The 23,527-nt window shown below is 39.4% G+C and overlaps 1 protein-coding gene and 1 long non-coding RNA gene across 5 annotated transcripts in view; one reads left to right on the top strand and one right to left on the bottom strand.

Annotated features, from left to right (window-relative positions):
• DOP1B (DOP1 leucine zipper like protein B) overlaps nt 1–23,527 on the top strand; it is a 91,259-nt gene that overhangs the window by 53,611 nt on the left and 14,121 nt on the right. For 3 of the 4 annotated variants that reach the window (XM_048867209.2, XM_048867200.2, XM_048867224.2), the window contains 13 exons: nt 97–197; nt 953–1,143; nt 2,656–4,273; nt 4,535–4,646; nt 5,749–5,937; nt 8,711–8,836; nt 10,270–10,404; nt 12,198–12,253; nt 13,141–13,245; nt 13,332–13,398; nt 16,739–16,883; nt 21,031–21,113; nt 23,306–23,415. In XM_048867209.2, coding sequence (XP_048723166.2) covers nt 97–197; nt 953–1,143; nt 2,656–4,273; nt 4,535–4,646; nt 5,749–5,937; nt 8,711–8,836; nt 10,270–10,404; nt 12,198–12,253; nt 13,141–13,245; nt 13,332–13,398; nt 16,739–16,883; nt 21,031–21,113; nt 23,306–23,415 — 3,038 coding nt within the window. The remainder of the gene's footprint in view (nt 1–96; nt 198–952; nt 1,144–2,655; nt 4,274–4,534; nt 4,647–5,748; nt 5,938–8,710; nt 8,837–10,269; nt 10,405–12,197; nt 12,254–13,140; nt 13,246–13,331; nt 13,399–16,738; nt 16,884–21,030; nt 21,114–23,305; nt 23,416–23,527) is intronic. The other variant, XM_048867216.2, reaches the window with a different exon arrangement.
• LOC142073350 (uncharacterized) lies at nt 17,787–21,401 on the bottom strand. Its single transcript, XR_012670178.1, has 3 exons — nt 21,287–21,401; nt 20,335–20,420; nt 17,787–18,954 (listed from the first exon to the last, which is right to left on the bottom strand). It is a non-coding gene; the product is annotated as an uncharacterized LOC142073350 (long non-coding RNA).

The raw sequence follows: 23,527 nt of genomic DNA, 5'->3' as shown, positions 1-23,527 counted from the left end.
TATGCAATAAGCATTTTTTTTACTAGAGCCTTTTAAATTCACTAAACTTACTACATGTACCTCAGAATCAAAAAGTTTCTGTCTTCTTCTGTAAAGGGGACAAGGCTGGAGGCACTGTTCAGATTCTCTGTTATATGGCATTTGACCAGAGAAATCCAAGGCAGCAGAGTCACTTCCCACAATCGATCCTTTGACAGGTATTGCTGTACTTTGATTTGCCTGGCTTAATGTTTATATAAATATATTTAGTGAAATTATACTTTTTTTGCTAGAAAAAAAAATCTCCTGGACAGTCATGAACCAAAGTAAGGCCGTCAAATATTTATTTATTTTTAACTTAAAAATAAACCCCCCTATTTGTGTTGGTAACACACTCTCACCCAAAGTAATAAAGTACTTGTGCTGTGGGGGTTTTTTGTTTGGTTGGTTTGGTTTGGTTTGGTTTGTTTGGTGCTTCAAGGGGAGGAGTTTGGAGTTGCTTTCCATGTTGTCAGCAAAGAGTGAACAGCTGAGGCCCATCTTCTAATGGGAGTGGCTTCCTACATCAAGAAGATGGGGCCTTTCCCTAGGAAAGGATAAAAGGACCCGGCAAAAGCAACTACATTCAAAATATTGTTAAAGTAATGCAAGGGTGGCATGTTACTCATTGTGCTCCTCAGTCTTATACAATATGAGCCAAAAATTTCAAGCCTTATGAAGTAGGAGAGGATATTATAAAAACGTTCTCTAATTGGAGATAGCGTGTGTGCAATATACACACATATAGTATGTTTTGCCTTGCTCCTGCAAACATGTGCTCGACTTTGAACTCAGTGGCACTACTTCTGGGTATTGGAATTACTATCAGGAGTAAAGCTGAAACATGGGCAAGTATTTGCAGGAGTGGAGTCTAAAAATGTGTTGTGAAAGAGGGCTTGTAATTTTACTTCTCCTTTGCAATTTCTCCATTCAGATCTCTGTTTGTGGTGTTGGACAGTCTAAATTGTTCAGATGGTGCAATTGGTGCCGCAGCACAGGGCTGGCTGATACGTGCTCTCTCACTTAATGATGTTGCACGAATTCTCGAGCCAGTACTATTGCTGCTTCTTCATCCAAAGACACAGCGCACATCCATCCATTGCATCAAACAGAAGAATTCAGCAGGTAAAGCTGCTCTCAGACTGAAAATGTAACTGTTTGAGATAAGTCAATTAACAGTTAGTCACTGTCATAAATATAAAGGGAAGGGTAAACCACTTTAAAATCCCTCCTGGCCAGAGGAAAAATCCTCTCACCTGTAAAGGGTTAAGAAGCTAAAGGTAACCTCGCTGGCACCTGACCCAAATCACCAATGAGGAGACAAGATACTTTCAAAAGCTGGGAGGATTGAGAGAAACAAAGGGTCTGTGTCTGTCTGTCTGTATGCTGCTTTTGCCGGGGATAGACCAGGAATGGAGTCTTAGAACTTTAGTAAGTAATCTAGCTAGGTATGCGTTAGATTATGATTTCTTTAAATGGCTGAGAAAAGAACTGTGCTGAATAGAATGACTCTTCCTGTCTGTGTGTCTTTTTTGTAACTTAAGGTTTTGCCTAGAGGGATTCTCTATGTTTTGAGTCTAATTACCCTGTAAGGTATCTACCATCGTGATTTTACAGAGGTGATTTCTTTACTTCTATTAAAAGTCTTCTTGTAAGAAAATTGAATGCTTTTTCATTGTTCTCAGATCCAAGGGTTTGGGTCTGTGGTCACCTATGCAAATTGGTGAGGATTTTTCCCAAACCTTTCCCAGGAAGTGGAGTGCAAGGGTTGGGAGGATTTTAGGGGGAAAGACGTGTCCAAACTACGTTTCCCAGTAAACCCAGTTAGAGTTTAGTAGTGGCAGTGGAGATCCAGGGACAAAGGATAAAATTAATTTGTACCTTGGGGAAGTTTTAACCTAAGCTGGTGAAAGTAAGCTTAGGAGGTTTTCATGCAGGTCCCCACATCTGTACCCTAGAGTTCAGAGTGGGGGAGGAACCTTGACAGTCACCTTACTCCATTTTAAGCCAGTCTTTGACCTTAGGTGTCATACTCTTCAGTTTGAGGTGTTTCCTTATAAGTAGCGACGCCAGCTGCATATATCACTCTTCTCAGTTACACCTCTAATAATGCTTAAACTCAGTTATAGAGTAGGTCATACCTTTTTAAAGGTATAAGGCCCATCAGTATCTTCTTTTGGGTTAGCATTTCTGCAAAAGAAGCTTCTAGACCTCCTAATAGTTGAATTGCTTTTTTTAATCCAGCTATCTGTTTGCATAACAGTTTTTCTACCTTGTTTCCTATCTAATTGACTTGCGAAACATCATCGTTCTCACTATTTACATTATAGTAGCACCCAAAGGGAGTCTCTTGTGCCAGCTGCTGTGCAATCATAGAAGTAGACATGGCCATTGTCCCAAAGAGTTTACAGTCTGAGAAGGTTTATGGTATCTCTGACTTGTACAATTCCATCATAAAACATAACCGCTCAATGAAATTATTTCCTTGGCATAAATAAGATTTTTAACTTTAATGTAAAGTCAGTTACTTGATCACCATTACATTTTCTCTTACAGTTTGTCTTTCAGCATAAAGGCTATTGAATGTATTAACTGTAATAATAAACACTAATTTTTGAAATCTTCATATTTTTTCAGAAGACTTGCATCATTGGTTTAGCAAGAAAAGTGCCTCTTTCAAAGAGTCATTTGGAGCCTCTGTGCTACATGAAAGCAGTTCTGAAGAAAACATACCAGTGAGCCAATTTACAACTGTGGACAGGGAAGCTATTTGGGCTGAAGTGGAAATAGATCCAGAGACATCTCAGCTAAAAAATGGACTGCCTGAAAACGAACTCTCTCACTGTACAGAAACTCCACAGGATACCAGTGGTGATCATGATAACAGTGAACACACAGAATCAGCAGATACCAGCACAGGACATATTGATAGTGAAAATACATCATCTTTTTCTCCTTCTCTGGATCCACAGGAAATGAGCAATGAGGAGAACTCCAGAGCTACAATCGACTGCAGAGAAAACATGAAGAATGTTAGTTCATCTAATGCTTTCCCTCTTCATGGCTCCAAACCCAGTACTACATTAAATCTTGTGCGTGCAGACTCTGAGAAAACTCAAGCGTCGGAATCACTATCAAGTGATGAGGAGGTGGACTTGGAACTCCAAGCGATTACAACTTCTAGGCTGCTCAAGCAGCAGAAAGAAAAACAAGAGATGATAGAGGCTCTGTTTAAACACATTCTCTTGTATTTTCAGCCTTATGATTCCAAGAGGGTTTTGTATGCTTTTTCTGTGCTAGAGGCAGTACTCAAAACAAACCCTAAAGAATTCATTGAAGCTGTGGCCAGTACTAGCATGGATACGAGCTCTACAGCTCATTTAAATCTCATCTATAATCTTCTAGCTCGGCACCAGGAAACTCTTGTGGGACAGAGCTTTTATGGTAAGCTTCAGACTCAGTCACCAACCATGTGTCCCCATTCTTTATTAATAGAATTGCTGGCTTACCTCTGTTTGAGTTTTCTGCGCTCTTACTATCCATGTTACTTGAAGGTAACCCACAAAGATGTGCTTGGCAACAGAGATGTCCAAGTCAAAAGTGTAGAAGTCTTGATTAGAATGATGGTGCAGCTGGCCACAATGGTAAAGTCAGCAGAAAACAAGAATATCGAGTTTATACACAACTTGCTTGGAAGATGCAAAATTCAAGAGTTTGTTCTTCTTTCTTTGTCTGCTTCTATGTATACAAGTCAAAAACGGTATGAACTGATGACATCTGATAAAATTAATAGTGTCATCGAAGAGAGCCTCTTTGAAGAAAGCCTTATCAATTTTGGGCAAGATCAGATATGGAGTGAACACCCCCTTCAGATTGAGCTGCTGAAGCTTTTGCAAATATTGATTGCCTTGGAGCACCATCTTGGACAGACACATGAGGAACAGGAGAACCAGCCAGACCTATCGAAGGAATGGCAACGAGCTCTTAATTTCCAGCAGGCTATTAGTGCAGTGCAGTATGTGCATCCACACCCAATAACTTCACAAGGATTATTTGTCTCTGCTGTAGTTAGAGGTTTGCAGCCAGAGTATGGCTATGGGATGCATCCATCTTGGGTAGGTTTAGTCACGCATTCTTTGCCATACTTTGGGAAATCTTTAGGCTGGACTGTGGCACCATTTATCATACAGATATGTAAAAACCTGGATGAACTTGTTAAACAATATGAAAATGAAACTGTGAAGATGTCTGTGAGGTAAGATTCTTAAATGCAGAGTTTTGATATTTTAACTATTCAGTACAAAGTACTGATAAGCTTATTTTCTCAAACCTCATACTATTGTCTAAAGTATTCTAAAATTACTTTTTTTTGTCTGACAAGTTATTTTAAAAGCTTTGCTTTCTGATACCTCAGCAGTTAGAACATAGAACCAAATACTCTTTTGACCATAGTAGTCATGTAAAGAATGAAAATATCCAATTGTACTATTAATAACTTTTGTGTTCTTCTCCAAAGTGTAACTTCTAAAAGGGAGAACATTACGCCAGATTATCCTCTGACACTTTTGGAAGGCTTAACAACCATTGGTCATTTTTGCCTTTTGGATCATCCTAATCAAGCCAAAAAGGTAGTAGACTGCTTCTTATTACTTCAGTAGATATCTGTCTCCAAATGCCAACCATACGTTTGACAGTTTGGCCTCAATTCAGCAAAGTACTTACGTTCTTGGCTGAATCATGACCATTAATGTCTATTATTGTGGGCCCAAAAATGAGAGGCGGTTACCATAGGGATAGCAGAATCTCCTTCCATGTAGGAAGAGGAACATGCTTGTGTAGAGGAGAACCCTCTGCTTGCAGATGATAAGGTAACTATTCTCTCACCCCAACTCAGTGTGTGCTGACAATAAATATATTTGGATTATTGGACACTACTCATTTATGGAAAAAGTACAATATTCTCAAATTATTCTGAAGTAATTTGTATGTGTGAAGAAAGAAATGTGAATGTCATGCTGTCAAAAAAGCTATAAAGGCATTTTTTCTAAAAATTTCTCTAGAACAATATGAATTTTACATTTATAAATATAAATATATTCAGTATGCTGTTAAATGAAAGTGAGTGAACAAAATTTGTACATCTGAAAAACCGCACTGCAGACAACTCTATATGCATCCTTTTTTCTCACTTTTTTTTCCTTATATTGCAAAACCAGAACAAGTTTAATTTGATCTTTCCCACCCAAATACTCATGCATTTTGTGGCTCTATTCCCAAGTTACTTTACTTCATTTGTTTAACTGGAAAGTTGCCACAGAATAAATAATCAGAAGTATATTTAGTGGCATGTATTCTAAATGAGAATGCATTTCACGCTCTTTTTTTTTGTTACAAATTATGTGGAAAATGGAGATATGTAGTTTGCACCATGTATTGGAAGAGGATATGGTCTCAAACAGAGAAATGAACTCTTCAATCAAAAGCAAAATCAGTAGAATGTTATACTCTAGTTACACATACTTACCCATTCTGTAAGTGATAATAAAGTTCATAAACACAACAGCTGAATGATCTAGTGTTTTGCAAAATTATTATTACAAAAGACTTCTTGGATGGAAAGCAGATGTCCGCACTAAAGATTGTGTAACAATATTAAGAATAATGAATCTGCATACACTTGAGTGTTTGTCCACAGAATATGTTGTTTAATGTAGATATTTGTTTTCCTAGGTGTCCCCTATATCTGACCCCACAAACCTGAGAAATGCCAGGAATGCCATTTTGGAAGAATTGCCTCGTATTGTTAACACAATGGCCCTTCTTTGGAGCGTTATAAAAAGGGAAGACTCTCAAAAAAGACCAATTGACTTTCTTGGAGCAGCCAAAGGCTCTTCTTCAGTTTACTTTAAGGCAACCAAAGTAGGAATCCTTTCCAAGCACTCTTTCTCCCCTGCCCCCCATTATCTTTTGTGTAAAGTTCTTGTATATGGTTTTGCCATTCTCAAAATAGCAAAGTAGTTTTACAGTTTCTGAAATTTATAGGCTGCAGAGAATGTTCCTGGTCAAAGGTGCAGAATTCCTACTATAAAAGGCTTGTCACCTTTTGTGCAAGTCAGTTGCAAAGTGTCAGATTTCCAAACCTAAATTGATGCACAATTTGTATAAAATTAATTTGCCTTTTGGTGATTTTTTTTTCTGCCCCCTTTTTCCCATACATGTGCTTTTCGCCCCGCTATTAAATCCTCTTCCTTTCCTTGTATTTTTTTCTCCATTCTCTCTTTCAAAAACAAAACAAAAACACTGCAACCCAGAAACAAGGTGTTTGTCCAAATGAGTGTGAGAGAGGACCTCATGCAAGTTAACAGTTTCTGGCTTGTCTGGAGTGAACTTGAGCTATGCGTGCTCTTTCATTTACTTAAGTATTTAGAATTCGTTCTGCTTTTGTTATGAATTGTAATAAGATTTTGCCATATCGATCAACATTTGAGTTTTAAAGCTGATGACATCATAAACATGACACAGCACACTGCATATTTTCCCCTTAACTACTGTTACACTCAGTTTTTGAATAACTGATACTGGTAAGATAAGTAGTATGTATGAGAGATAGGGTTTGTATAAATTTATCTTAATTTTAGCTGATTGTATTGAAGTTAATCTTTATTTTCTTGAATAAGCTGTGAACTTTGCCCAGTGAAGCCATTTTAAATTTTCACCTAGTCAGCCTGTAACTGCCAGCTTCCCAATTCTTTTGTGGGCAGAAGAATGATGTGACAGTTTGTCATAAATGTGATTTAAATTTTATTTTAAGAAATATTGGAGGGTGAATAAGAAGATTGGGTGAGAAGCTGTATTTTTGTTGAGCAATTACTTATTTTTTGTGGGCCTGTTGAGGCCCTCCATTACACATAGATGTGGTTGTCTACTCCATTGGGGGGGGGGGGGCGCGGGGGCATGGGCAACTTGCTTGAAAACAATTTTGTGTTTCTTCCTTTTTGAGTATATTTCCATGGGTGAAAGTTGTGGGGGCGATGGGTTTTTTTTGTTTTTAGTGGGGGATATGACCAAACAGACAGCTGCCTCCTTGGATGTTGGTTTCGGATTTGTACAGATTGTTTGTTTACTGTATTCATTCAATGAGCTAACTTCCAAGTTTGTTAGAGATGGAAAGTAGGAGCAGGAGGACCCAGAGGAGGATTGAGTAAACGGGCTTCTTTATTACGGTACTTGTTCCCCGCGACCCAATTGTTGAGTAACCCCCAAATTAATTACATCACACTCTTTTATTTAAGTTAATATGTAAATACCCACATTTACTGCAATGCTGGCAAAACCTTTATTTAATAATATTAATAGCTATATACTGAATATAATTATACCCGCCCCTGTTTACAGCTTTAAGCATATTATACAGACGTTTTACCTTGAAGATACATTTCATTGCAGTAATTGTAGCATAAGTTTCCTTAATCAGTAGTTCACAGGGGAGGGAGGAAGGGGCCATGACCCTGAGCTCCTTTATGTACCTGGGAGAAGAAGGAAGGGGGGAGATCACACTTTTTCCACACAAAGGGTATCCTTCAGACAACCATATTCCTTATGCAGCTGCAACGCTTATCTATTCTTAACAAGCGGAAGGGAAGGGAAGAGGATGGCAACTTTATCAAGCAAAGAAATAGTGCTTGCCTGTGCCTTATTCCCTATTACCATGGTAGCAGTTACCCAGGTCTTTACTGAACCCTTACATACCCCAACAGAGTATGTAAGGGTTTTATTTTTAGACAGTTGTGGTAGTTGATCATTCGTTTACATTGAAGTATAATCCTTTGTTTTCTTTACTTTGTTTTTGCTTATCTGTTGCTTTGATAACATTTATACAAAGAATATTGAATCATTTTTTCTTTCAAGAAGCCACTCAGGTCAGAACAATTGGGAATCTGAGACACATATCTGGTTTACTGAAGAGCTCCTATACTCTTATAACCTTTTGATTCTTACAGGAAGAAGGCAGCAAAGAGTCCATTGAAGCAAATGAGAAAATGTAAAATTAGTGTTCCAGTTGTCCTCTAAACATAGTACTTACAGTTTCCTAAAAAATACTACTTAAAATGTATATTCTCTCTCTTCTTGGAATAGCCTTTCATTTCTCTGCCAAGCTGGCCCTGCCACTCTTCTCATGTCCTTCAAATCCTTTCTTCCCTCCTTGAAAACTCACTTTTCCATTAATTCTTACATTGCCCTCTTCAATAACTTCCTCATCCCATCCTCCTTTACTAAATTGTCATCCATTTCTCTACTCTTTCTAAAATATTTTATATATTTGTCATTCTATGTATACTACTAGTTTCCTCCTCCTCCTCCCCCCATTTTACAGACATTGATTAATAATGAGGAAGTACTGTGTATGAAAAATGATTGGGCAGAGAATATGCATGATGAAAAATAGATTTTTGTTTTTGTTAGCTTTCCAGGATTTGAGATCATCACACCTTTTTAATAACGGAGGAGAATGAATCCATGAGAAATAATCTAAATTAACCTGAATCAAAAGTGTACAGTACTGTTCTTTAATGATAGTATAACTTCTGAATCCCACATAAAAAAGCCAAAGAATCTCCAAATGAACAATGAAGATCAGTCTTGAACGTTTTTGACAATGTTTAGCAATAACATATTAATCTTTTTTTTATAGACAATAAAAAATAAGATTTTAGATTTCTTGAATCCGCTGACGCCACACCTTGGAGTCCAGTTAATATCAGCAGTAGCAGCAGTGTGGAACAACAAAAAAGCTCATAAGAATCAAAGTAAAATAAAGGTGAAGTTAAAGAAATGTTAATTCATATGATAGTTTCTTTTCTAATGAAAAGACAGAGGTTTTGTTCCTAGGTTCACTGCAAAGACCCACGTTTTGTTTTATTTTGGTTTTGTTGTACAAGTGACAAAAACAATCCATTAGATAAGAATTTGAATTCAATATAATGGTTAAAATTTAAAATGTGAAGACTCTAAGTAAATGGAACAAATATAAACAAATAGGAAAAATAAAGATTTTAATTTGCGTGTTGAAGAAAAATACTGAAAGAAGAAAATATTTTACTTAAAGAATCAAGAGACCATTTGTCTGGGGCATGACTTCTGTAACACAACCTGAAGACTTCTGTAACACAACCTGAAGAATTTCTTTCCCATGACAAAAATAATCTTACTGGCTTCCCCTTTTCTGGAAAAAGATACTTCATTTTTTATAAAATAGTAGAACTTATTTACTTTGGTCAATACTTGGTGTTGGAAATGGAAATAGAAAAGTGAGTTAAATACCATTTTTTTTTAATTTATGTGCAAACTGAAACAGGACTCTCATTCTGCACATTATTACAATTTATTTTAAAATCTTATCTCAGATTTAAATAGCTGTCCGGAGAGTGACCTTTCTCTTTTGTGACTACTTTCAAGGTTTAAAAATTTGCATTCGTTCCACGCTGCAACAAAAACACAACCTCGCAAACATTTTTGCAAAATGGAATTTGCAAAATAGCTGTATTCAGATTGAAAAGCTCAGCTTTTCAGTTTGTTCTGTCTCTCTGGTCAGACTTGAACAAAGGAATCGCAAAATCCTTTCCAGGAGACATGTAATTGAAAATATAAATCTCCATGAAATGTTTTGGCTTTGAAACAGCATGTTTTGACTAAATTTCATTTAGATGAAAATGTTCTGACCAGCTTTAGAAACAACTGCAAAGGAAAAGTTCTTGGATACCAAGGTGGTGATCTCCACTTTCATGAATAGATGCAAAGAACAATTATCAGTAAGCACTATGTGCTGTGCCAAGCCAAGTCCAGCACTTTAATACCAAGCCATTTTGAGTTGTTGGAGCCCAGACAACTCCAGTTTTCCTCCATTGCTGTCCAAGGCTCCAGGTTAGAAACCTTTCCAGAGGAGGAAAGTTAGAGGTAGCTCCCTCTGGAGCCAAACATGGTTACTAAGTACAAGCCCTCTTCCTAATCTGCCTTAGTCGGAATGCATTGTCTCATTATGCACCCAGCCTACCAGGGCAGGTCAGAAAGAGAGAGAGAATGAGACCCAAACTCTGATCCCCTTGGGGGTCCTTTTATGATAACTTGTTGCGTAGTTCCTAAATCACCTGTTTGAGTTTCATATGCATGTTTGCATGTGGTTAGTAGTGTGAAATGCTGTTTTCCTCCATCGTTCCCTGGTACATTGAACTTAATTATGTTTGTGTCATTTAGATTCTTCCAGTGGCAAGTGCATCTCAGCTTATTCTTGTGGACTTAGTGTGTGCACTTAACACTCTGAAGACTGACACTATATTACAGCTGGTAAAAGAAGTTGTCAAGAAACCATCCCAAATCAAAGGCGAAGAGGTAACTGCTAAAATAATACTCAGCTTTACTAGGTCTTCATTCTTCCAAGGTGTCCCTGAAAAACATCTCTGCTAACCTTATTAGATGGGAAAGAGGTTTTCAACATTTGTTATTCTTTTTTTGTTACTGGTAATTATTATTAGAATTTGTTTCCTCATCATATTCTGTACCTGATTAAAGGTGTACTCAATGTGTATACAGTTTCTGATTTTCATTTTACAAGAGTAGTCGTTAGTTGTTTTTGTGTTACTTTGGCAGCACAAAGCTGAGGTAAAGCCAGCGTAACAGACTTCTTGTGCATTCTCCCAGCATAGAGGAATCTCCAGATTTCATAAGGCGAGTATAGTGGTTCTAGCCCCCTTGCTTTCAGCAAAGGGGGCATGGGCAGAGACCCATTCTGTTTGTCTGATCACTAGCTGCTGTAACAGCCTGGGGGTGGGGGGATTGTTTCCTGTCATTGCAACTTACAGCAGTCCTGACGCTGCACTAAGGCCTTTCCAGTGTAAAAAAACACCTTGACCCCACTCCATCCTGGGGTACAGACGGGAAACTCACGGATCTGGCTCCATCTATTTTAAATTCATAGTTCAGATTATGAAAAATGAAATAACTCTAAGTATCTAACTTATTTTTTTCCATTTTATCCTATTGTATTTCTTGCATTTCACTCTGCTTGGATAATTTAAATATTAAGTTTCCCTTCAAGATTATCAGACATTTGCCAAGCACTTTGAGAAAGAAAAGAGCTATATAAGAACTAAGTATTTTGGTTAGTAGCTTCACTTTCTGGTTCTCATGGACTACAATGCTGATCTATCTAGGCTCCAAACACTTCTGGAGAATGTTTAAATCTAAATAAAATCTAACTTTTCATTGAAATCTTAACAAACATGAAAATATTTCTCTTCATATTACGTTTGGTCAATCCTCTCTAATTTGGGGCCTAACCTATGTCCCAGTACTCTTGAGCCATTGAAACATCGGAGCAAGCATTAGAAACAGCATTTACAAAGCAGACACCAAAATTCCTCAGGTTTTTATGATGAGCCAATGTTTCCCTTCAAATTGAGTAACTTGCATAAAATAAACACCTAGAAACTGTAAATATGTGTGTATTAAGGTACAGTTGTGTGTATATGTCTGTAATTCAGCATAACAGAAATGGATACTTAACATTGGTACAATCATCCTGCCTATCAAACAGAAAACAAGCTTTAAACAAAATCTAATCCTAGTGAGTGTTTTAAAACTCATTATGTAGTAATTTCATTGGTAAAACTTTTTGAGGGCCTTCCTTTTTATTAAATAAGACTGTTAAAATTGTAAGTGGAACTTAAGAGACCTTTGTCATCTGGTCTGGTTATCCAGGAAATGTAGGTTTCAGAGCTTTTTACAAAACTTCACTTCCCAGGTTCATGATAGCAGTTTGGCATAACAATGACTTCCAATGATCCTAGTTAGTGAGGTTGCTTCTGTGGTGATTCTGCTGTTTAACAAAGCCTGCCTTGTTACCATGCAGAGAGGTACATTTATAAGTATTTCTAGAGCTTTGGAAGAATGTATCTGGTGGACAGAAAGGATGTGTCTTGTTTTATTCCAGACTTCCCTAGCAAAAGGTCTGAACTACCTACTATATCTACACAGACAAGGCACAGCCTATCAGTCTAAGACTGGGAGACAGATTGCTCTCAGGGGGAAAAAAAAACAAGTCTCCCGTTAAACATTGAGTCCTCTAACAGCTTAAATTTCATTTTGTTATAAAGCAAGAACATAATTCCTTGTTTTATTTTCAGAAATCTTCTCTAGTGGATATCCCAGTGCTGAGATTCAGCTACGCTTTCATTCAAAGGTAAGTAGGTTGTTACATAAAGTGATTTGCATTTAGCTACAAATGCTATTCCAGCAACTAACAGCTAGCATTATTACTTTAGCTTTACTTTGACTTTCATATCTGCTTGCCACAGGAAACCTCTACATCATCAGTGCTTACTGAAGCAGAACTGGACAACCACTACATTGTCAAATGACAGACATACGATTACTGTGTGGTGTGGTGTTCTGTGATTGCATTGATGTATTGGTGTTTGTGTCATTGTGACAGTGTCGTCGTGTACTGACACAACAGCATGCTGTAACCTTCTCAAACGGTTGTCAGGACATTATGCTGAAATGTTTGTATTACCTTTCTCCAGCTCTGACACTGTTCCCAGCTGCTGGAAGAGTGTATGAAGGATACTTCTCCTTAATCTCCCTTCCAGGCTTTCTTAGGGAGGGCTCCTTGTGTTTCCAATTTATACTCTGCATTCATCATATTAGACAGCATGGGGGTGATCAAAACTCTTCTTAGCATACATTGCTGTGTATGCATGGAATACCTTAGGATATTTGTCTGCAAAGCCTTCTCCTCATTATATCATTCCTGGAGACCCTCCTCTTTCACAGCACTGGCATATTCCATATGCTCCAAGCCTAGCTTTAGTTTGCAGGACAACCTGAGTTAATTCCGCGTACTGTTTTGACTTTGATATCCAATCACAGTAGTGTGTTGATGTAATATAAGTGTCATCGTGTATTGACAGGATAGTATGGTACTTAGACAAATACTGTGGATAGTAGTTAATTAGACTTGGGGAGAACTAGAAGACTAAAGTTGGTGGGAAGCTCCCAGAGCCAGCAGTATCTGCATCTGTGGCTGGTGTATTGTTTGACATCAGACTTGCATGTTGTTTTTGGCAGACTTCCTGTCTCAGCCCTGCAGGAGAACTTTCAGTCATTGTTAGGAGTGCTGAAGGAATCTGTGCAACTGAACTTGGCTCCACCTGGATATTTCCTGCTTCTGAGGTATAGCACAAACAAGGTGGTTTGATTTGATAGATTGAGTAGTACTGTCCATATTACTTATTTGGGATGAATTATTTTTCCTACAGTACTCTGAATGACTGTGTGACCAGAACTCCTAACCTGGAAAATAAAAAAGACCAAAAAGACCTGCAGGTACTGTATATGCACACTTTTAGTTCACAGATCTGGCACTGCACTCTTCATTATAAACAGAGATTAGCCCAAACCAAACTCCATGTCTGAACATCCACATACTCTGAGAAAGTTTAGGTATGGTGCAAGCCAGTAAGTAAATGTGTGAGAATTCATAAAACATAATCTTCTAGCTAACAAAACAATATTGTATATTTTTGATAAAGTTCTAACATGGCTCAGGATACTGATTGGCCAGTGCTGTATTCAGATTGGGTGTCTTTTGTGATGTCATCCTCTAGATTTAAATTCATAACACAAATATGATGTCATCAGATCCCTTCATTTGCATTATCATTGAAATTTTCAAAACCAACTAGGAGAATTAGGTGCACTATTCCCATTGAAGTCAATGGGAGCTGTATAGCTATGTCCCCTAGTTGGCTTTGGCAATCTCAACAACTGTTTATCCATTCACCTATTATGGAAATGAGATGAGGATTAGAGATGGATTCTTTTCTCTGACTGTTTCTGCTTTTGCCAAGCTAGCTCAAGCACCACAGACTTGTCATGATCATCTTTGGCTCTGAATTTAAGATGAAGTGTTGAAAAGTGAACCTTCTAATAGCTGTGATTGTGGTGCTTGTGCTCCCCAGCAGATATGGTAGAGATGTGAGTGACTTCCTCCACTTCTACTCCATAAACTGGCCAGCAAGATAATTGTGTAGCGAATGCCTAGCTTCTTACAGCATTACCAAGGAGTGATCTGATTTCTCTGGCAGCCTTGGAAGGGAAACCTGAAGTTTCCGAACCAGAGTCTCCATCCTACAGTGAATAACTCCGTTGCTCAAACATGAGTCTGGAAGTAGGGTTTGGCCCAACCCTACAATGGGAAGACTTAAATATGGCCAGATGAATTCCCAAAAAATAAAACGACACTGTTAAATCACTCAGTTAAAAGTAACCAACACCCCATCTAATTTAATAACACATGGAAGCCCTGTAGCTGAAGGGAAAGGAAAAAAGCAGACAGGTTTTCAGACCATACAGTTCAGAGCCTAAAGAACAATAGAGGGTACTGGTACAATTTTTTTTGAAAATCTGAAGAATAAATTCAGAATGTACAAGTCTTTGAGAGAGGACTGCTTATTAATGCAGTATAATGAAAACTTTGCAATCTTCGTTTGAACCCACTGGATGACTGCTCCACTAGAACTGAAAAATATCTTGATCAGATAAATTCTGTGGCCCTCCAAGGGGACAAAGTTAAGAAACCTCAGGGGACAAAAACTCTTCCTTTAAAATATAGTAACTTGGCAGGTAAAAGACTGAAAATCTGGAGAATCAGGTAAGAGTCCATACTGTGAACAATTAGGGAAATACGCAGTGAGTTGAAACCTTTGAATTTATCAGTTATCGTAAGAATGAATCCCAAATATGTTTCAAATTTGTGACCTAAAAAAGTATATGAGGGAAAATGTTGTGTGAGACATTTTGGGATTCTTTGGGGTTCAACCCTCCTGCTCACCAATAGGGTGTGTGGACCCTGATTATCTCATTAACAACAGTACTATTGTATTCCTATTGGATGCTCCGGTTGTGCACTCTTATCCTGATGGCCAGAGAAGCAGTGGGAGATAAGATCCATAAAGAATAAACTAATCATCTAGCCTGGCTCAAGCTAGAAAAAAGAAACTTGTCAGGGGGCGTAATGGTAGCAATAGGTGTCCCAATCAAACTGAAAATACAACAGAGTCTGCAACAAGACCCATGGCTTCTGTGACACAGATTCTACTAAACTGCTGATGTAAATTATTACAATTTAAAATGCCCAGAAGGCAAATGAGGAAGTGGAAAGAATGAAGACATTCTAAACAGACTTGTTCTGGTGTGTGCTCAGTGTATGCCAATCTACACAGGAAGTGAAAAACTGAAATGGGTTGCTTGTTTCTCCATTTTTTAATCTTTGATTCTGCTATTCTCTTGCCAGTGCTTAACTTTTATACCACAGTTGAAGAGCATGTTTGTCAAAAGGGAAAAATTCCCCCTTCCCGTTATGATTATAAGGATAGTCATCAAGAGTAGATTAATTATAGTGTGACATATTTTTTGCTATCATAGATGAATTTTCTTGTATATTAATGTTTAGCCCAGATATGAGCATACGTGCATACACATGTGCATAATGACCTTTACATGGAAAGGTAAGATTAAGACCTGTACGTGATTCTACTCTAATCCAAAGCTTTTCATTCTTTTTCATTGTTCATGCCTATTACCAAATGAAATGAGTGACACTTTACTACCTGCAGAGTGCTGATAAATGTTTCTCTGCTCTGTTTGTTGTTACTCACCTCCATATACTTATAGATATGGTACCAGGTACAAAACACTGCCAGTTTCCAAATAAAACAAAAGCTTCCTTGTCTGGCCAGGTCGCAATAGCTTTCATCTGATACAGTGTTGCATCGGAGAACACTTCAATCTCTCTGGTCACGCAATCACAGACATGAAGGTCGCTATCTTAAAACAAAAAAACTTCAAATCCAGACTCCAGCGAGAAACTGCTGAATTGGAATTCATTTTCAAATTGGATACTATTAATTTAGGCTTAAATAGAGACTGGGAGTGGCTAAGTCATTATGCAAAGTAGCCTATTTCCTCTTGTTTTTTCCTACCTACCCCCCCCCCCCCCAGATGTTCTGGTTTAACTTGGATTTAAACTTGGAGAGTGGTCAGTTTGGATGAGCTATTACCAGCAGGAGAGTGAGTTTGTGTGTGTATGGGGGTGGGGGAGATGTGAGAAAACCTGGATTTGTGCTGGAAATGGCCCACCTTGATTATCATGCACATTGTAAGGAGAATGGTCACTTTGGATGAGCTATTACCAGCAGGATAGTGAGATTGTGTGTGTGGTTTTTGGGAGGGGGGTGAGGGGGTGAGAGAACCTGGATTTGTGCAGGAAATGGCCCAACTTGATTATCATGCACATTGTGTAAAGAGTTGTCACTTTGGATGGGCTATCACCAGCAGGAGAGTGAATTTGTGGGGGGGGTGGAGGGTGAGAAAACCTGGATTTGTGCTGGAAATGGCCCAACCTGATGATCACTTTAGATAAGCTATTACCAGCAGGACAGTGGGGTGGGAGGAGGTATTGTTTCATATTCTCTGTGTGTATATAAAGTCTGCTGCAGTTTCCACGGTATGCATCCGATGAAGTGAGCTGTAGCTCACGAAAGCTCATGCTCAAATAAATTGGTTAGTCTCTAAGGTGCCACAAGTACTCCTTTTCTTTTTGCGAATACAGACTAACACGGCTGTTACTCTGAAACCTGCCAGTGTTGCATTGATTACTTTTCAGGAGGTGACCCAAAAAATCTTGGAAGCTGTGGGGAATGTTGCTGGTTCGTCCCTGGAACAGACTAGCTGGCTGAGCAGGAACCTGGAGGTGAAAGCCCAGCCTCAGATCTCTTTAGTTGAATCCAGTGCTGAAGATGACTTGTATGGTAAGGTTCTTTCTTAAGGATCCAGTGTCACTTCTGACCTTCTTGCCACTTTTCTCTACCATTTACAAATAGCTATTTGGTGTAGAGATTAATAGGGTATAACTGTAATATTTCTGGCAAATTCCTTTTTAAAGAACTATACAGTTTTAGTTTTTTCTTAAATGAAAGCTAAACTTTAAAAATCCAGGAAATTCTACATTCTTCTTCAAATGCTGGTCCCTATGGGTACTCACTGTGGTTGCACGCCCACTTGAGACTGGAAAACTCTTCCATGGTAGTGTTCATTGGTCCGTGCCGGCACCCTACTCCTCCTCATACTCCGAACCAAAGGCATAAAGGGTGTCACAGAGCCACCGCCTTTCCAGTTCCTTTTTGCTCTTCATGGTCTGGAACAGAACCTTTCTGTGTCAGTAGCCTTTGTAGCACTCCCATTTGAACTTTGTAAATAGTGTGTAAACAGTTTTATCTTTAGCTAGTTAGCTGTTAGTTAATTTAGTTAGCTAGTTCAGGGGTTCACTCCCCCCTTGTTCCCTATTGTTCAGGGCACGCAGTATGCCCAAGATTCCAGGCTTCAGGTCTTGTCTGCCTGTTCCTGGGTCTTCCCAGTTAACAACTCCCACGAGAGCTGGTACTTACCTTGGGGAATCCCCTGTTCCTTCAAAATGTGACATCCGCCATTTCTTTCTCCCTTCTATCAGACAGTCGCTGGAGTTTAGGCTCCATAAGCATGTAATGAAGCTGTCATGGGGCCCCAATATGGTCCTGGGCTCTCCCGCTCCCCATCTCACTGACTTGAACCTCTGTGTAGTGCCTCTCTGGCACTGGTGCCCTCTAGATCGGAATCCTCCAGCAAGTTGGTAGAGCGAGTGAGTTTGTTTGTTACAGTATACCACCACAACACAATTTAAGCATAAATTCCTTTATTAAATCCAGAGGTCAAATGATATTTATATAGCTGTTCCAAATGGGTCTTGAATGCCTAAGCAGTTATCACATTTATACAATAACATGTAGTTATATGTATTGATCAGATACTTACAACAGAGCTAGCCCCAGGATGCTCAATCCCATGTTGGCTGGCTCCAACTGGACAGGCAGGTGTTATGCTTATAAGAAGCACACAGGATCTTTTTCAGAGGAGAAGGCAATATGCCGCATTTAGTGGAAATACAACAATTAGCATATGCATTCGATCTCTCTCTCACTCACACACTCACTCACACACAATCGCACCAGTTGATGTTATAGTTACCAGTCTAGAGTCTGGATCAATCTAGTGGCCAGCTAGGTTGATCATGGGTAGGGAGGAGCTGGGTTCCGTCGGTCGCAACACGATGCTCTGGGGAAGTCTTGGCAGGACGAACCCAAAGTTTCATGGTAAGGTCCCCCATTTATATAGTGATTTTCCTTCTTTGGGACCAATGGGTTTTGCACCATCATGCTGTACTCAATTGTCGTTTGAGTGCTTGTTTTCTTAAATTGTCTTTCTCATTCTTTATCTTTTTCTTTCATTAAGTCTCTCAGGGAGTTATCCCATGCTGGTTTTGATCACAGCTATCTTGTCCCTTTTGATAGATGCCTGTCTCATCTTTAGAGTGGTCAATCTGTCCTCCTCTGACATTTCAATAGGGACGTGTTGCAATCTCCTGGCGCCCTTACGTCTGTCCTCGATTCCTCCCTAGACCATCTGGTCCAGTGATGGCCTTCACACTTATCTTCTAACACACACATTCCTCATTCACACACAAAACAGGATTGATTTATACAGAGCATTTGATTTACATGGAGCATTTGAACTCAAACTGCAAATAGCAAATTACCAGGAATTAATGTCCAAATATGACGTTATTAATTACAATATACTGTCGTAATTTGCTAATAAGATACTACAGGAACATAGACCCCAATTCCAGGCCATCCTGGACAAAGGGCAACTGGTTGCCAGATTGTCCATTCAAGCATCACTCGATGCAGAGGATGTGGCTTCCCGTTCCATGGTAACCTTGGTAGTTATGAGCCAGGCTTCTTGGTTGCAATCCTTGGGTTTCCCCACGGTGATTCGGGTAACAACCTGCTTAGCAAGAAAACAGACAAGTCACTTCACTCTCACATAACCCTTCGCTCCTGGCACCCCACAGGAAATATTCTAAGCCCCCTCTTCATAGGGTATCACCCTGCCCCTCAGCCTTTCTGTCATCAAAGGGCCTATGAGCCCCCTCAGAAGTGCCAGAGGATACAGCAAAGCAGACATGCCACGCTACTGCCACCCTCTCTTCAGACTAACCTGCATACCAAGAAGGCATTTTGATGGGATGCTCGAGCACCACCAGCCAGTGTCCGCATAGCCAGTTCATCCCACCTATTTCAGTGGCTGCCTGGCCCATTTCCTCCTGATGCATGAGCATATCACATTGGACAAATGGGTCTTGGCCATAAGCTCAACTGGCTACATGATAGAATTCCTTTCTGCCCCTTCTCCAAAACCCCTCTCCCTGTCTCTCTTCAGGGACTTCTCTCATGAGAGGATTCTCATACAGGGGGTGAACTTCTTAATCCAGGTAAGGGTAATAGATCCCATACCCTCTTAACATAGGGGGAAGGGCTTTTACTTCAGATACTTTCTCATCCCCCTCCCAACCCCACCCATCCTGGACCTCAGACAGTTAAATGTCATCATATGATGTTCAAGATTCAGTTCACCTTGGTCTCCATAATCCCTTCCCTGAACAAAGGCAACTGGTTTGCGGCCCTCTGTTTTGAAGGATGCCTGTTTTCATATAGACATACACCCTGCACTTTGTGGTGGGCCTCTAGAACACTTCCAATACAAAGTGCTACTCTGCAACACCGAGAGTTTTCACAAAGTTACTGTCATGGTGGCAGCATACCTGCATCAACAAGATACCCCAGTAGGTTCCTACCTAGAGCACTGGCTGCTCATGGGATGGTCCTATCAGGAAGTGCAGGCTGCAGTCACCACTTTCACTCTTTGGGACTTCAAGTAAAATCCAGAAAAGTCCCTTTTAACCCCCACACATGCTATATAATTATTGGATTGAATCTGAATTCATCTCCGTTGCCAAGAGGTATGAAGGAAGAAGCAGTCTTCCCAAAGGCTCTATAAATGGATTTCAGGCTGCATCCCTCCTTCAGACTGTCACGGCTCGCTCACCTGGAGCTCAGGCTACCTCGGTGGCTTCCTTTCTGGAATTCCCCTCTCGGTGATCTGTAGAGCAGCAGATTAGGCATTCACTTCTTCTTTTTTTCCCCTTTTACTAGGCATTATGCCCTGGTTCAAGCTTCTTTCAAGGAAACTTCTTTTGGTTCAGTGATCTCACAATCTGTGGTGCAGAACACTTCTTGCATCCTCCGCCTTGATGAGCATTGCTTTGGAATCACCCACTGTGAATACCCATAGGGACCAGCACTTGAAGAAAGGAGCATTACTTACCTTATAATCACTGAAGTTCTTTGAGATGTGTGGTCCCTGTGGGTAGTCCACAGTCTGCCCTCCTTTCCTTGTACTTGGACCTTCACCTGATTCGCAGTAGGGTAGGAAATGGAGAGTTACAGGTCGGTACATGTTGCCTTTTATACCCTTGATTCATAAATCCATTCAAATCATCTGTGAAAAATATGCCCCGTTTTGACTAAGGAACGTTGCTGAATAAGTGTTTTCTAGTAAATTTTTCATTTTTCCTAAGGTCTTTGCTAAATGTAAAGCATTCAGATAGAGGCTGCAGAATTTTCAAATCATCGATACTTGTATAATGCGCATGTGTAATGTGACCAATAGTGCATTGTCTGTCTCCAATAATCATTTACTCTTCTTTTTCAAATCCTGTAACTTAAAGATCTGAGGATAGAAGCTTGTATCCACAGACATGCTAGCTCTGTTAACACCTGTTTATTGGAAACTGGCCTATGTTTATGGCTTTAAGGAAGTTTAAAATGATATAATGTATAATCCCTGTAAGATCAAGGGTGGGCATGTATATAAGGAGCTGGCAGGGTTCCCAGCAATACTTCACTGCAACTCACTATGCAAGGTATAACCCAGATGGAAACCAAACAAATCCTGAAACTTATAGGTTTGCCACAATAAGTTCTGCTTCAAAATGCAAATCAAACATTTTGTCTTTTTCAGATGCTTCACTCATACCATCTTCAATGGTGTCCGCCTCTGCTCCCTCAATATACAGTGTTCAAGCTCTCTCTCTTCTTGCAGAAGTAAGATATAAAGTTCCTACACATCTCCTTAAGTAGGACAAAGTTGTAAGAGGAATTAGATTTGTATCACTGATCAACAAGACTCAAATCAAGCTCAATCAATTTATTAATCAAAGACTACATCTAAGATTAATCAGGACTATACAGAACACAAGCAAAGATTGATACTTTACCCTTCCTGGGGACAGCTTTGCAGATTTGGTCCCAGTTTGTTGCAATTCAGTAGGGTTTTTATACCCTGGCTGTTTATGTACTTATACAGTTTATGGTTTCCTATGTAACACTTTCTAAACAGTTACTTCACTTTGCCCTTTGCAGTTCGTTACATACATACATTATCTAATCATAACCACAAATTTGACAGTAAGGTAACATTTCCTGTACACAAGCAAGATGATTCATGTCCCCTATATGTTCTGTTCTATACTCAATACAGAGCTCACTTATGAGTAATTTTCCATTATTTTTCACGATAATGTATGCAAAGGTTCATGCTTAGTACTGAATTCATTTCCTCCAGTTATGTTTGTTTACCCATTTATCCTTTTCTCTTGATCTTGGTTACAATTTCATAACCTGTTATTCAAGCACTGAAACCAAGCATATTTGCTGCATTTGCTAGCACATATGCAGTTAAAAGTGCCTTCTGCAGCTGTAAAAATAGATACATTTCCATTGCTTTTAGAGCACACCTTGTGTACTTTTAATACGCTCAAAGTTAGGTTTACCTTTTAGTTCCCTGAACAGAGCTGGGAGTCCTAGGCCTATATGACAACCGTCCCATAGCATTACTTCGTAAAGCTTTATGGGAGTCAGGCATATGAGCTAACAAGATAGATGCTTGCCATTCTTCTTTATATAGTGGTTAACAATTGATACAGCTAAACTAAGGTGTGGGGTTTATTCTGGGGTATGATAGTGAAGGTGAGACCGTTTTCCTTTTTGACTTTTTCTGAAGTTTAACCTTCCTCCCTCTCCAAAAGTCTCTATTGCAGCTTAATATGATAGGACATTCCAGGATACAGTCCAGACCAGTGAGGTGCTGTCATCCCTTCTCCGCAAACTTGGGTGCCTCACAATGCTTTTGCTGCTATAGCTCCCACCTGGGCTACTCACAAACAGCCTTGCAACATGCAGACAACACCCGGAGTATCTGTGTCTTGCCGCAGCCTGTCAGCCACACATCAGTCACACTCTGGCTTCCACAAGCCTTGGTTACCACTTGCAGGATGACCCAACCACACTTCCAGTCCTGTATTTTCCACAAAAAATTGTGTTCTGCAGAGCCCACTGCTGGTAGTGCATATATATTAGGTCCATGGTCCCTTGAAGGGAATTAATATGTAACAGTCTGCTACCCTAAATGGAGTTACCTGCACAATCAACAATCCTGGATTAGTTTTAATTAAAGAATAAAACAAGTTTATTTACCTACAAAGAGAGAGGTTTTAAGTGAGTACAAGTATAATGCATTAAAGTCAGAAATAGTTAAACAGAAATAAAGATAACTCTTCCTAGTCTTAAAACTTAGCAGATTAGACTTGGTTCAAGATAAAATTCTTACCACGTGCTCCCAGTAACATTGCTGACCAAGTTCCCAGTTGAGGATCCGGCCCCAAAGTCCAAAGACTGTTTCTTTTGTCATCTTAGGTGAAAGAAAGAGAGGTGGATAGCAAGAGAACTTGGGGTGTTTTTGCCCCCTCACTTCTGTAGTCCAGTCACCCTTTGAAATGCATTTTCCTGAGAGTTATACCCAGATAACGTTCCTTCAGGCTGTGTGGACAAAGACCAGGAGTCTGGTGGTGAAAGAGACATACTGTTGTTTGCTAAGAAGCAAATCTGTTTGTTCCTGCCCCCTTCCTTGCCCATGAGTGCCCACTTGATAGGTGATTGCCCAGGAGCTTTGGTTACACCTGTCTAGAGGTGTCAGCTTTTCCTGTGTCTTTGAGAAACAGGTTTACTCACTCCCAGACTTGTCTGATAAACACACTGCAGTCATGATTTCATCTTACATTCATAACTTTATATATAATGTTAGTACATTCATTTCACCATGACGTTACTGACCATATAATTATTAGTTTTTAAATAATACCTCACAAGGCATATTTTGTACAAAATTATTGTAAGGGTGTGTAGGATGTGAATACAGGGGTGCATTTGGTCACATGTGGGATTTGGGTTTTCTGAAGGTTCTTGCTTCTCTCCTGGACATGGTTTACCGTAGTGATGAAAAAGAGAAAGCTGTGCCATTAATTTCACGCCTGCTGTATTATGTATTTCCATATCTACGCAATCACAGGTAATAGCGCTTGCTGTACATATTTATATTTTCTTTAAATCATGCTAAATGTTAATCTGATCTTCAAGGCATGTTGTAAGGCTCAACTTTATTTCCCATGCATTTATGAGAT

This window comes from Caretta caretta, chromosome 1, assembly GCF_965140235.1.
Source record: "Caretta caretta isolate rCarCar2 chromosome 1, rCarCar1.hap1, whole genome shotgun sequence".
NCBI lineage: Eukaryota > Metazoa > Chordata > Testudines > Cheloniidae > Caretta > Caretta caretta.
The sequence above is the reverse complement of the archived record's forward strand: the minus strand, read 5'-3'. Positions and strand labels throughout refer to the sequence as shown.